Source organism: Setaria italica, chromosome IV (genome assembly GCF_000263155.2).
Source record: "Setaria italica strain Yugu1 chromosome IV, Setaria_italica_v2.0, whole genome shotgun sequence".
Classification (NCBI taxonomy): Eukaryota; Viridiplantae; Streptophyta; class Magnoliopsida; order Poales; family Poaceae; genus Setaria; species Setaria italica.
In genome coordinates this window covers 37,671,021-37,684,497 of record NC_028453.1, presented here as the reverse complement: position 1 = coordinate 37,684,497, position 13,477 = coordinate 37,671,021, and the positions used below count along the sequence as shown (strand labels likewise).

The 13,477-nt window shown below is 39.4% G+C and overlaps 1 protein-coding gene across 1 annotated transcript; it reads left to right on the top strand.

Annotated features, from left to right (window-relative positions):
* The first annotated feature begins 1,009 nt into the window (after positions 1-1,009).
* On the top strand, positions 1,010-13,212 carry LOC101784985 (structural maintenance of chromosomes protein 5). Its single transcript, XM_004966200.4, is given in 30 exon segments — positions 1,010-1,413; positions 1,526-1,679; positions 2,367-2,440; positions 2,607-2,756; positions 2,905-3,009; positions 3,094-3,242; positions 4,423-4,534; positions 4,618-4,773; positions 4,938-5,059; positions 5,127-5,271; positions 5,347-5,412; positions 5,790-5,918; positions 6,152-6,250; positions 6,601-6,766; positions 6,854-6,931; positions 6,934-6,995; positions 7,086-7,149; positions 7,211-7,335; positions 7,441-7,518; positions 8,077-8,149; positions 8,756-8,856; positions 9,854-9,970; positions 10,517-10,594; positions 10,687-10,786; positions 10,873-10,927; positions 12,122-12,170; positions 12,255-12,342; positions 12,430-12,502; positions 12,593-12,696; positions 12,788-13,212. Coding segments are annotated over 30 exon segments (3,168 nt in total). The 5' UTR covers positions 1,010-1,170; the 3' UTR covers positions 12,841-13,212.
* Positions 13,213-13,477: the final 265 nt, after the last annotated feature.

The window sequence follows — 13,477 nt, the reverse complement described above, 5'->3', positions numbered from 1 at the left end:
TTTTCTAAACTGCAGTCCCTCTGGTTTCCTAAACTTTTCACTGGGTAGGTAATCCACGAGGATATAATTTTAATTATCATCGTAGTTCTTAGTAGGGTTTTTCCATCCTGAATTTAGCAAGAAACCCGATGTCGCCGATCCATGTGTCGTCACTTTTGGGGATCGGCGCACGGTAAGCAGCTCAGGTCTGGTCGAGTGGGCGTGAATCAAGCAAGGTCAAGTGCGGTTTTGACTAGAGACGGAGAACCCGCACGAGCCCGGCATCATCGTAGGAAACTGCGAACGCTGTTGGGTTGCTCTCTGAGTCTCCAGCTACACTTTTTTTTTAAACACACACACACACACACAAGCGACGCCTGGTGCTATGCCGGGGATGATCAACTTTTTTTTTTTTTTTGAAAGGGTGGGATGATGAGTTGACGATGAATCGGCTGAGTTGACGGATTCGGAGTTCTTTTTATTACGTGTGCTGCTGTGCAGCCGTGCAGGTAAGCAAGGAAGGATGGATTACACGGGCCGAATCTTTTTGTGGGCTGCTTATATTCGTTGTTTTGAGCCAGAGGTGTGTGTGGGCCAACTTGTTGGGCCTGGCCTATCACGAGTTTTGGACGGGTTTGTTTGGTTTATACGGCTCTAATCCGCAAATCCTAAACTTTTGCACCTGAACAGATAGAGAGAACAAAGTTTCACAAAGAAACTGCCTCAGTGTGATCGAGGTATATTTTGGTAGAGCCCGAATTCTGGAGGACGGCTAACTTATTGAATTGCTTTGGCATCGCCAAATCTTCCAAACCTCCGCTGCAAATTTACATGCGCTTAGCTTCGCTTTGAGGCAGCGCACCAGGCAAAATTTAATTATTTTTTTTCAATAATTGTAGCAAAACTTAAATTATTGAAAGGCTGCTCAGATGTGGCATGATTGGGTCAATCTGGGTCACGAGGGGACTCTGCTCGTCAAGAAGGCTGGACGACGAGCGGTCGTTGGGCTTTTGGTCAGGATCAGGCTCCGGACTCGGGAACCCGCCGGCCGCCGCGCTAACTATCCAAGGATTGGCGCCTCTTTTCCAACTTTCCCTCCCATTTCGCCCGCCGTCTCCCCAAACCCGGCCCATGCCCTAACCCCTCCGGTTCCCCACCCACTCGCCGAAACTTAGCACCCCCTCGCCGGCGATGGCGGCCCCGCGCGCCGCCAAGCGCGCCAAGCTCGGCCCCGGCGCCGCGCCGGCCCCCGAGCGCGGGGACGACGACTACGTGCCGGGGAACATCGTGGAGATCGAGCTCTGCAACTTCATGACCTACGACCGCATCGTCTGCCGCCCCGGCCCGCGTCTCAACCTCGTCGTCGGCCCCAACGGCTCCGGCAAGAGCTCCCTCGTCTGCGCCATCGCGCTCGGCCTCGCCGGGGACCCCAACGTACGTGCGCTCCGAACCCTAATATAATCGCCTAATCTGCTATATTTCCCTCGACGGTTTCACTGTGCTGTACGGGTCCGGTTGTTACCGCGGGTTGCGATAATCGGTGCAGATTCTTGGGAGGGCGTCCAGCGTCGGCGCATTCGTCAAGAGAGGGGAGGTTGCCGGGCACGTCAAGATATCCCTCCGCGGGGATACGCCTAATGACAAGATCTGCATTACTAGGAAGATTGATACGAAGAACAAGTCCGAGTGGCTCCTCAATGGTACTAGTGCCTCACGCCTCAAGCGCCTGCTCTATTTTTTCATGTAATCATTTAACATAAGCCCAATTTCGTTGCTCCTCAGTGGTATATTGATTTATCCATAGAAGTGTTCCATCCTGCCATCGGATGCATGGTCCTGACACATGCGACTGATCCCTTTTTCTTTATGGTTGGTATATGTTGGAACACCTGTCAAAGTTTTGACCTGCCCATACCACCTTGGTTTTATGGCTGGGATATTTTCCCCTTTTCCGTTCTGTCTTGTATGGCATATAGTGGGAAATTAGTGTTATTTACTGATACTATGATTGATGGTGCTCTTATTTGTCCCAAGAGAAAATATTTGAAAGGACTGCTGTATTCATGTAGTAAACATAAATGCTTATGTTTAACAGAACTTTCAATATAAGTTATGTGCAAGCGCATCATTCTGTCATCATCTCTGCTGCCTGCTGGTATAAGCTTAATATCAACGTCCTCTACTTCATTAGCTCAGCTTCACATTCTTAAGGATGTTAATTGTAACGTTGCTATATTTTCCAGCCATGTAACTTTAGTAATGCTGTTTGTTCAAATGTATATATATAAGTAGCATATTGTTTCTGTTTCTGGTATTATTTTGTAATGTGTTCCTTTCATTTGGAGAAGTAGGTCTTCCTCTGTCTAACTGAAATTTGTTTGCTGCAGGTGCAACTGTCCCCAAAAAGGAGATCATTGATGTAATTAAGAGATTCAATATTCAAGTTAACAACTTAACTCAGGTTGGCCTTTATGTGTGCCTTCAGTTCTTGTTAGATTCTAGCGTGTTATAGCATGCATCTATATTTGCCCTGCACATTCACGATACCTTAATGAGTTATTTATTCTCAACAAAAGCAACTGTGGAGCTTTACCTTATTTTGCTGTTCTCTGCTGAACCTTCTCTAGTTCTTGCCACAAGATCGGGTGTCTGAATTTGCAAAGCTAAGTCCCATTCAACTTCTAGAAGAGACTGAAAAGGCTGTTGGCGATCCTGATTTACCTGTTCAGCATCGTCAACTTGTAGAGAGAAGTAAGGAACTGAAAGCACTTGAAGTGGTAAAGCCGAACCTTGTACCTTTTGTTTATGCTTTTGCTTGAAATGTTTGAAGCTTCCCTGACCCTGACTTTTTCAGAAATAGTTTGTTGGTTGACTACACCACACTTTTGATTTACTATTACTATTTTATCTTGTGTTCAATTTTAGGCTCTAAAGCAAAAGGAACAGACTTTGAATAATCTGAAAGCCCTTAATGCTGAACAAGAAAAAGATGTTGAACGTGTTCGATTACGAGATAATCTCCTGAGAAAGGTATGTATCCTCTTGTACATTTGTATAATTTTAACTATAAGTTTCGTCAATGCTATGATAATACTACTTTTAACTGTGCCATAGGCTGAGTTAATGAGGAAGAAGCTGCCATGGCTGAAGTATGACATGATGAAGAAAGAATTCATAACAGTAATACAGGAGCAGGAGAAAATTTCAAAGAAGAAAATGGAAGAAGCAGCCAGAATCTGGGATGATGCAAAAGGTCCTATTGAGTACGTTCATAGTTTCAGATGGCTTCAATAATTCAATTTGGGAATGGAAATTCCTTTTCCTTCTAGATGTTTTGGAATTATTTCATACTACATGATTTGCTATTCATCCTGAGAAATAAAGGTTTCCTTTGAAAGGCCTTCGATTTGAATGGATGAAGTTAGTTTAAATGCACCTACATTTAGTTTTTTTCTTTTAGCAAAAATCCAATAATAGGAAACTGGGTCAGCATCACCTCCAGTTTCGGTCGACACGCCCCTTCTTTTTCATGGGTTTTTTTTTTTGCTAACTTGATGATCCCAATTTAAATAAAATCTCAACTACGTTGAAGCAAAATTTCCCTATTGCCGTAGTTTGTTAAGTACTTAAGAATTTGTGAATTTGGCCACTTTACATAAAATGTGAAAAATGAAATGAAACCTCTCCTCCCATGTGGCCAAAGTTTTGAAACAAAAGGTGCGAGATCTGCTCTTTCAGTAATGCGAGAAACAAAGTTAAATGGTTGCATCACCTATCCAAGGAGGAGACACAAGGGGATTAACTGAGTAACATATAATAACATCAATGGCAGTATGGCACACCAACTCCGTTGCTGTCAAGCATCTCCAACCTGTGATGCACCTAAGTTTCTGTGTCAAAACTGCCGTGTGAAAACACAGGTAGTAAGGATATGCTGAATGGTTTCATCCTCCTGGTCACATAGGACACACTGATCAGGATGTGGGACACTCCTGTCTCCATTCTCCAGTTAAACTTTTTACATGGATTCTTTCATTTCATTTGATTAAATCCTTTCTTTTGATTCATATCAGCCTTAGCTGCGCTCCTCGGCTAGATATTTACTTGGAAGTTGCTTATACAGTATCCATGGGTGGCTTCAAATGCATGGGAGAGAATAACAGGATAATTAAAATGCAGTATAAAAGATGTTCTTTACTTATTTAAAGCAAACAAACAAAAACAGTAACAAACGAAGGCATCAATTGGTCCGGAATAATGCTATTGGTATATGGAAACAAGTATATACTCTGACATACTTCTAAGGTTTTATGAAAAATTGCTCTGTGCAACTTATCTTTATGATTGTGCCTTTACATTGAAGAAATGCAACTTAGTATAACATGTGCTGGCTGAATTAGGCAAGTCTAATGGAAGACATCTTTTTTGCCATCTTTTTGGTAGAGAACTCAAGAAACACAAGGCAACTCATACTTCAAACATAAAGAAGATAAGTAACCAAGTAAATGAAAACATGACCAAGCGCCAGAAGGTTATTGACAAGGAACTGCAGCTGGTATGAACCATTCCTTACCGTAATCAGGTATCTATTACTGTTTTACTGCGTTCACTCTTCGACATTCCTTTTCTTGGTATCAGAATACAGAATTGAAAGCCACATTTGACGACATTGATGATTTGAAAAAGCAAGAAAAATCTCGCCAGCAAAGGATTCTTAAAGCTAAGGAAGATCTTGCTGCTGCTGAAAAGGAACTTGAAGGCCTACAGCCGTATGAACAGCCTAAAGCTGAAATGGTTGGTTAATTCACGCTACTCCATTACCTCCTGCTTTCTTTACATCTTATTTTTACTGTCATCTGTAAATGACTGGTATTATGTCCAGTCCATGTGATCACAGCAATACGATTTTTTTGTGACAGAAATTTACTCTAGTAGCTATATTTATGATTTTGCAATAGGCACAACTCCGAGACCAAATTGCACAAGTAAATGTGGAGATAAAAAATCTAAAAGCAGAAAGGAATACTGTGGAGTCTCAGTTAGCTCGAGAGGATGAAAGCATGAGGAAATGTTCTTATAGGTAACCTGCTTGTGAACTGCTGTCATCTCCACTCAAGATTAGGTTATCTAACACTAAGTTGCTCCAGACTGAAGGAAATGGAAAGCAAGAATCATAAGCTACTTCAAGCATTGCAAATTAATGGTGCTGATAACATCAGTGAAGCATACCACTGGGTGCAAGATAACAAAAAGAATTTCAGGCGAGAAGTTTACGGGCCTGTTCTTCTTGAGGTTTGTTTAATATTCCTGTCAGCAGTCCTTTTTCTTTGCAGTCAAGGCACTATACCTTGTTTCAACTGTTCCCAGGTAAATGTTCAGGATAAGCTCCATGCGACTTATTTGGAAAGCCATGTTCCAAACTATATATGGAAGGTACAACTACAGCACTAATGTTTCATCTTTTGGTTGTTTCCAAATTATGTTGTTTTACTTTTTTTAACGTTTACATAAAACTAGAGAAAGCAACTAGGAGCAAACATTTTTACCCGTGGCTGCTGGATTTCCTTGTGTATACTGCCATTGCACATTGCCATGTTGTATGCATAGTACATTTGCAGAAGCAGATTTATCCTCTAGTTACTGAGGATAATCAGCGATTCAGCATCCAATAGTATGACATTTCTGTAATTATTAATATACATAGGTCCATAGTTTATTGTCATTATTAACTTACAAATAATCACACGCCATCTTCTTGTTTCTTTCTTGTGGAAAAACATTGTAATTGCTGTAAACAATTGTTTGGCCAGTCATTCATCACTCAGGATGCTTCTGACCGTGACTACATGGCTAGAGAAATGAAGAAGTATGGCATCCCTGTTCTGAACTACATAGTGGATGAAGGCATCAGGAGACGACCATTAAACATTACTCCAGAGGTCAGCAGATATCTTTCCAAGCATTTGCCCTTATTTTTCCCCATCCTCTTATGCATGAACATTCACACTAACCATCATCCCTGATTCCTGAGCATTTTGGAAGCGCACCATAGTTATTCCTTCTGGTCATGTCACTGATCTTAGCATTAATTAGACTTTTGTTGACACTAAAAACATACCTTGTGAAATGCGTGGTAGTAATGTTGACTGATCTGCTTATCTTCCTTTGGCAGATGGAACAACTTGGGATCTACTCCCGACTTGATCAAGTATTTCAAGCCCCTGATGCTGTAAAAGATGTTCTGATTAGTCAGGCGATTTTGGATGATTCGGTATAACTGCTTATGTTCTGTTCATAAATCTGACCAAGTTACATTGATTATTACTCCCTCCAGTGACAAAAGATTGACATTTTGGACACTAGCATGGTGCCTAAAACATAACTTTGATTCTTTGACTACTAATTTCTTCTAAAATATGTTTTCATCATAGCAATTTTTATGACTGCAACCTTTTTTCGTTCAAAACTATCCATACCATTATCAAATGTTCAATTTCAGTGACAAACTGTAATTGATGATCCAGTTTTGATAGGTTAAATAGTTAACTGAAGGGAGTACTTAAACCTTCCTAGTAAGTTGTTTTTTTTAATCTCACTTTTCTCCTTTTCATCTGTATTTAGTACATAGGTACGGATGAAACTCATTGCAGAGCAGATCAGGTATCAAAGTTAGGTATTTCTGACTTTTGGACTCCGAATAACCATTATCGATGGTCCAAATCCAGATATGGCGGTTATATGTCAGCATCTGTAGATGCAGTCAATCCTTCTCGTCTTTTCAAGTCCAGTATGTGTTATTATCTCAGCCTTGATAAAATTTGTCATTTACTTAATTCGCTTGTCATTTCTTATTCTTGTCAGCCTTCCCATGCAGATCTTGACGTAAGTGACATTGAAAATCTTCGACTTCAGAAAGAAAAACATGAAAAGGACATTGAAGGAATGCATGAAGCTTAAAACAGCTCAGAGAAACAGAGCAATTGGAAGATGAAGAGGCAAATATACACAGGCAAAAGGTTCCATCTATTTTAATTTATTCACTTTTATTTTGATTTTTACTTAGTTGTTTCTGGTGACTCTTATCTTTTGGTTATTAAATTTTCTAGGAAGAAATTATTAACATGATGAAATCCCAAAAGAAGAAACGAGAAGAAATACAAAGGCGTGTTGGTAGGAAACTTACTCCTGTTCTTCTACACTTAGATTGTATAATAATTGGTCTTCTTTCTAGATATGAGAAGGAGAAAGCTGGAGGACTTATGCAAAGAGGAAGATGTAGAATCTAGCACAAGAAAGCTGGTTGATCAGGTGGCTAAGTTAAATGACAGGCGGTTTCAAGCAATGAAGGAACTTAAGGTTAGCAGGGCCTTTATGCTAATAACTGACATTGTTTTTAGCTGTTTCTCTTAAAAAACATCAAGTTACTTTGTACCTCATTCAGTTTCATTTCAACTGTATTAGGATTTGCTTACTGAAGCAGTTGCTCTCAAGTGGAGTCACACAGAAAAGCACATGGCTTCCATTGAGCTTGATGCTAAGGTATGTTTCTCTAATTATGTTTGCAAAACTAGTCTTCTTAGAAGGGATTGCCTGTACCATCATTTCATATCGAATTGCATACTAATGTATCACATAACGACTTGTGGCTGTGGTTCATAAACTAAAGTTGGCTTTAATTTCTCTTATATTGCATTGCAGATGACACAAAATTATAATATTTATAAATGCGAATCTGGTGGTACTAATTATTTATCATAAAATCTACGAATTGTTAGGCTAGTTGTTGGGAAAAAGCCATGAAGGTTGAGCGCATCTTATAGTAGTTTCTTATAATTTGGTGTATCTATTTAGCAATTATGTGGAAAATTCAGACAATAAGTGGCTAGTGGGAAAAATGAACAAACGGTTAAGTGGGAAGTGAACTCAACTTAATGAATGATTTTTTGGTTGGTGTCTTTTTTCCCCTAGTCATAATGTTGTGAACTAGTAGCTGTTTTCTAATGTTGTACATGGTGTCTAAACACTTAACCATGGAATTATTTGGCTGGCATTAATGTATTTTTGTGTTCTGTTTGACCATAATAAATCATGTCATAGATATGGGAGATGGAAAAGGGTGTGAAAAAACTTGAAAAGGATGCTAATCTGGCTGCCAGAGAATACGAAGATTGTAAGTTGGTGTTACAATAAATTCTGCAATTTTCTTGCAATTTGTGAAGTCAAAAATAGTTAACATCAATAATTTGTCTTGTTAGTTATGATCTTTTGGTCTTTGAGCCCATGGATATCAGAGACAACTCTCACAACATGATCACCATGCTTCATAGTCAATTATTTCGTACATTTTTTTACTTGTAAATTAAATATTTTTGCGTACTTCACCAATTAATTATGTGCAACATGAACGAACAATTAATTGAAGGTGAGAATATGAACAAACAACTAAATGGGGTTTGAACTTACAGTTGAGTGAACTTGCAATTTGTATTTTTCTAGTTTCTGTTCAATCGTTGTCACTGTATGATCATGTAATGAACTTATCTTTTAAAAAATTAAAAAGAAAGGGAGAAGCAAATTACCTTGAAATATGGTTGGAAGTCTTATAATGGTTTAGTCAAGTAATTTCCTTTTAACATTGTACTACAAATTATCATCTGTAGTTGAAGCTGCTTGCCTCCTTTTTTAAGGAGACCTTACCTGCTACTGCTAATTGAGAAACAATGCAGCATATGGCATAATTATTTTCATAATCACATTTATTTTATTTTATCATCAGGTAAGAGAATAACTGCAGAGCATAAGCGGAAGCTGGCTATGGCGAAACAGCATGCAGAGTCTATTGCCAAGATCAGTGACCTGGAAAAAGAGTTTCGTGCGGTATAGTTCAAATTTGTTTATATAAACTTTATTCTGAATTCAAATATTTTACTAGTTCATCAATGTAAAATAATTTGAAGTAGAAAGTAATGATTATAACAGTATTTGTTGTAGTTTCATTTTTGTTTTCTTAAGTTATTTTGATTAAGGTATCAGAAAGTAGACTCTGAAATGTCAACTACCGGAGTATGTATTTTGTTGGTTACCTAAAATTAAAAATAAAAGAAAAGATAGTACAAACAACTCAGGAAAAACCAAAGGAAAATTTGTGTGTGTGTGTTGGGGGGGGGGAGGGCATACTGGACAGGGGATTTAAGGTAGGGAGATTAATCAGTTCATGACAATGGTTTTTGCATCATCTTTGATCTTATTTAACAAAATGCCTCTAATATTGGTTCCTTTGTTGGAATGCTCCAACATGAAATCATTAATTCATCATACTATATGTCTGCACACACTTTATCAGGATTGATCTTGTCCATTAATAATGTCTGTTGTATTATTACTAGCACCTGGATTTTTATGCAGTTATGCTATTTTATCATCTGGTTTCAACCCTAAACTACCCAAACTTGCTTGGGACTGAAAGGCTTTGATGTTATTGATGTTGTTTATGCTTTTTTATCATCTAGTACACCCTGTTTTCCTGCTCCTTATTTGATTCTGCTATAATACTTATTGCAATCCAGGAACTGTATTGCAGTCAAACACAAGCATACAATATTTCCAGCTCTAAAGTGCTCTTGAAAATTCGCTAAAATTGATCCTTTGAAAGTCTTGTCCTACTCTATACTAACACTGAAGGGGCGGACACGACACACATCTATGAGATTTTCGTGGATCACTATAGAATCTTCTATGCTAACTTCTGTCTGGCTCTGCCATTTTATTCAATGGGCTGGATGCTGGTGTCTCCATGATCCAAATAAACTTCTTAGCAGCATGCTTTAGCACTAACAATCCGTTTACTGATTCTTTCACTCCTTTGTAATTGCAGATGCCTCCTACCATAGAAGAACTGGAAGCTGCAATACAAGATACTGAATTGGAGGCAAATTCTATGCTATTTCTAAACCAAAATGTTTTGCAGGAGTATCAAAACAGGCAACGCGAGGTATCAAACTATACCTGGTTTATACATGCTGGCCAGTTAGCAATGATTATGTTTTATTGTCTTTATTCTTGTCGGAAGAACTGTCTACTGAAAACTTTGCGGTTGGTTTTTATGGGATTATCGACATGTGTTTTTGAAATCTTTCTGGCGACCATAACTTTGTGAGGGAATCAGGGGAGGCATTATGAAATGTCTATTTCCTGACGTGCATTAAAAATTGCGGAGGTCGCTTACCATAGAGTGCTCTCCTTTCATGCTACACCCTTCTGAAAATGCTCGGCTATATATGCAGAATGTGCTGCTATTGGGGTGTAATCATGTTTTGGTCTTGGTGTCAATAAACTAGGATAGTAGACGAGGCAGCTTGACCTTGGACATTTGAACAACGAACACTTGAACCATCTCAAAAGAAGTTAAGTTTGAGTGCGTAGCTTTGAGTAACAGCATTTCTTCATCTACCGAATTATAATATGTTACACTGAGCTACTAAATCTATCTGCTGCTTCTACCTAGAATTATTGTTGACTCACTATTTTGATTTTACAGATAGAGTCAATCTCAAATAAACTTAAGGGTGATAAAGATGAATATGAAATATGCTGCTCCGAAATTGAAACTGTAAAGGTTTGAACACTTCATGTTCCCACCTAAACTAAAATCAATGTTCTCATATTTTTGGATGCATCTGCTTTGACTCGAATTTGATCGTTTTGTAGGGTAAATGGCTTCCAACTCTGCGGACTCTTGTTTCAAAAATAAACGACACATTCAGTCATAACTTTCAAGAAATGGCAGTTGCTGGAGAAGTTTCACTGGGTCTGTATCATTCTCTTTCTTCTCCATTACTTGTACTTTGTACACTTTGATAACACACAAATCATCGTGCCAAAACTTCCGTGCAGATGAGCATGGTCTTGATTTTGATCACTACGGCATTCTTATAAAGGTGAAGTTTAGGTGAGTTTCTTTTACCAAGTGAGAGCAATGTTCTGTATTCTGATATTTCTTGAAATTGGATGAATAAATAACCAGCAGCCCCACACCTTATTAATGAATATACTGTTCTGTCGTGGTAAGCTTGCTTGGTATTGTCTACTCCTAATTACATTAGCCTGAAGTATGATGGTGTAACCAGGCTCAGCCTTTCCGAGTTGGCTAAAGGGAAACTTTGAGTAGTTAAGAAATTATATTATTGATATAATCTTATGATTATTAGGCTACAAATTATCTATTAGGATCAGTCCTACAAATGATCTTTCTGTGTTCCCTGTAGCCCACTGTGAAGGTTTTCTTTTTTTCAAATGGACAGAATAGAAATGAAATAGCACACTGTGTGTATTATATTCCCTTATCCACTCTCTCCAAAGTTTAAGTATCTTTCTTTCCAAAGCTCGTGAGTGCATGATGTGAAGCAGGCTAGCCTTATTTTGCGGCGTGCTATATTTGTAGTGGGCTGCTCTCTTTGAAAAAAGAACCCACTATGAACAGCTCCATATCTGAGTGCAGTTCACTATTGATGCCCATATCGTCTGAAAGTGAATGGTGGTCATATCATAATACGAAGCAGATTACACTTGTAAAATTCTAGGAGTTATGCAAACTGTGACTGTACAGCGAACACTGAATACAAAATAATTTCCTAACATGATTGTTCCAACAATATTCTGTGAAGATGGCTTGTTCTTCTGTGATCTTTTTGCTTCCTGCTTCCTAGTCTCAATCAGGCAGGAGATCTAAGTAGATGCTGGTCTGGTGCCTTGTATAAAGTTCTAATTCCAACTGGGAAAAAAATTCCATATTTGCGCCTGTGGAGTCTGGCTGGGGCTAGAAGAGTTTCTCATCTCCTCACCCTGATGCCTTCATCAGTTTAGTTTTAGTAGAGGTTTTTTAGGGTCTGATCTTTTCTGTTTTTGTTAAACAGGTGAGTAGTTTTTCTGTAAAGGTAATGGTTTTTTCTGTTCAGATTGTTTTCCAAAAAAAAAACCTGGCTGTATCTTGGGTTTCTAAAACCCCTTTTCTTTTTATATATTGATACGCAGCTCTCCTGCGTTGTTGAGAAAAAAAAATTTGTTGCTGATATATATTTGTTCTATCCTGTGCTTCTTCTAGCATGTAGTTTGAGGTTTTGATATGTTTTCTTTTGGCTGTCAGGCAAACTAGTCAGCTGCAGGTGCTAAGTGCTCATCACCAATCTGGAGGGGTATGAAGAAATAACAACAGTCAGATTGATTTTGAAACCTTTTTCCCCTACTTCTGATCACTATTATTTCCTTCCCATTCATAGGAGCGATCAGTATCGACCATCTTGTATCTTGTGTCACTTCAAGATCTTACCAACTGCCCCTTTCGGGTGGTTGATGAGATAAATCAAGGCAAGGCAACTGGAATTGTCCCTCAGTTGTATGACTGTTACCTTGTAAGCATTTAGGTGATCTAACTCATCCCATCCAAAAGTGCAGGAATGGACCCCATAAATGAGAGGAAGATGTTCCAGCAGCTTGTTAGAGCTGCCAGCCAAATTAACACACCACAGTTAGTGACAGTAACACGCAACACCTTGTACAGCATGCATATCTACAGACCTTCTGACATCTGGTAACTGCCTGTTTCTTTTGGCCGCAGGTGCTTCCTTCTGACGCCCAAGCTGCTGCCTGATCTGGAGTACAGCGATGCCTGCAGCATTTTGAACATCATGAACGGCCCATGGATCGAGAAGCCAGCGGAAGGTACATGTCTATCTATGCGTTGTTAATAATCCATGCTCATCGTGCTGGTGGGCTGAACATGAAAGCTAATATATATGCTTGATACTTTCAGTTTGGAGCGCCGGGGATTGTTGGAGGGACGTGATGAGATCTGCAGTGCATTGATTGGCCGAATCCTGCCTTGGCAGCAGCAGGCTTTTGTAAAGTTAAATGTGTAGGTTATCTCGAAGCAGCTTTTGGGTGGTTAATTTAAGTTTTAGATGTACTCCATGTAAATTTAGGTGTTTCTAGAAAAAAATTGTAAATTGCATTTCGATGCAGTGTGTGTTGGTAGAAGTAGAATGATCTAGAACTGACTGGAGCCTGGAGGCTGGTAGAAGTAGAATGATCTCTACCCTGTAGGCTGTAGCTGACCAGCTGGGATCTCTGCATTTCGATACCGTGTATGTTATTTATCCACCAGCATCGTTCAGTAATTCTTTTGCAGTGTGACTCTGCACTCTGCAGCGCTAATCCATGTGTTTGGCGCCTTGTCTATTTTGGCTGCGCCATTATTTGCTTCCGCATCTGATGTCTAATGCGTACGCAAAGTTGTGACCTGTCTGAACGTACATCACCTGGTGTTGCTTTGGATGATTTACCTTCAAAGTTCGTAAGTTGGGGGGGGGGGGGGGGGGGGGGGTTAAAAACATGTTTTCATTCCCTGGCTCCCTTCCCCGGCATTTTTTTACCACCTCGCCAATCTTAGCAAAATGTTTAGAAAGGAAATTGGGCCGCGTGGCCCGGGACCCCTTTTTTCCGG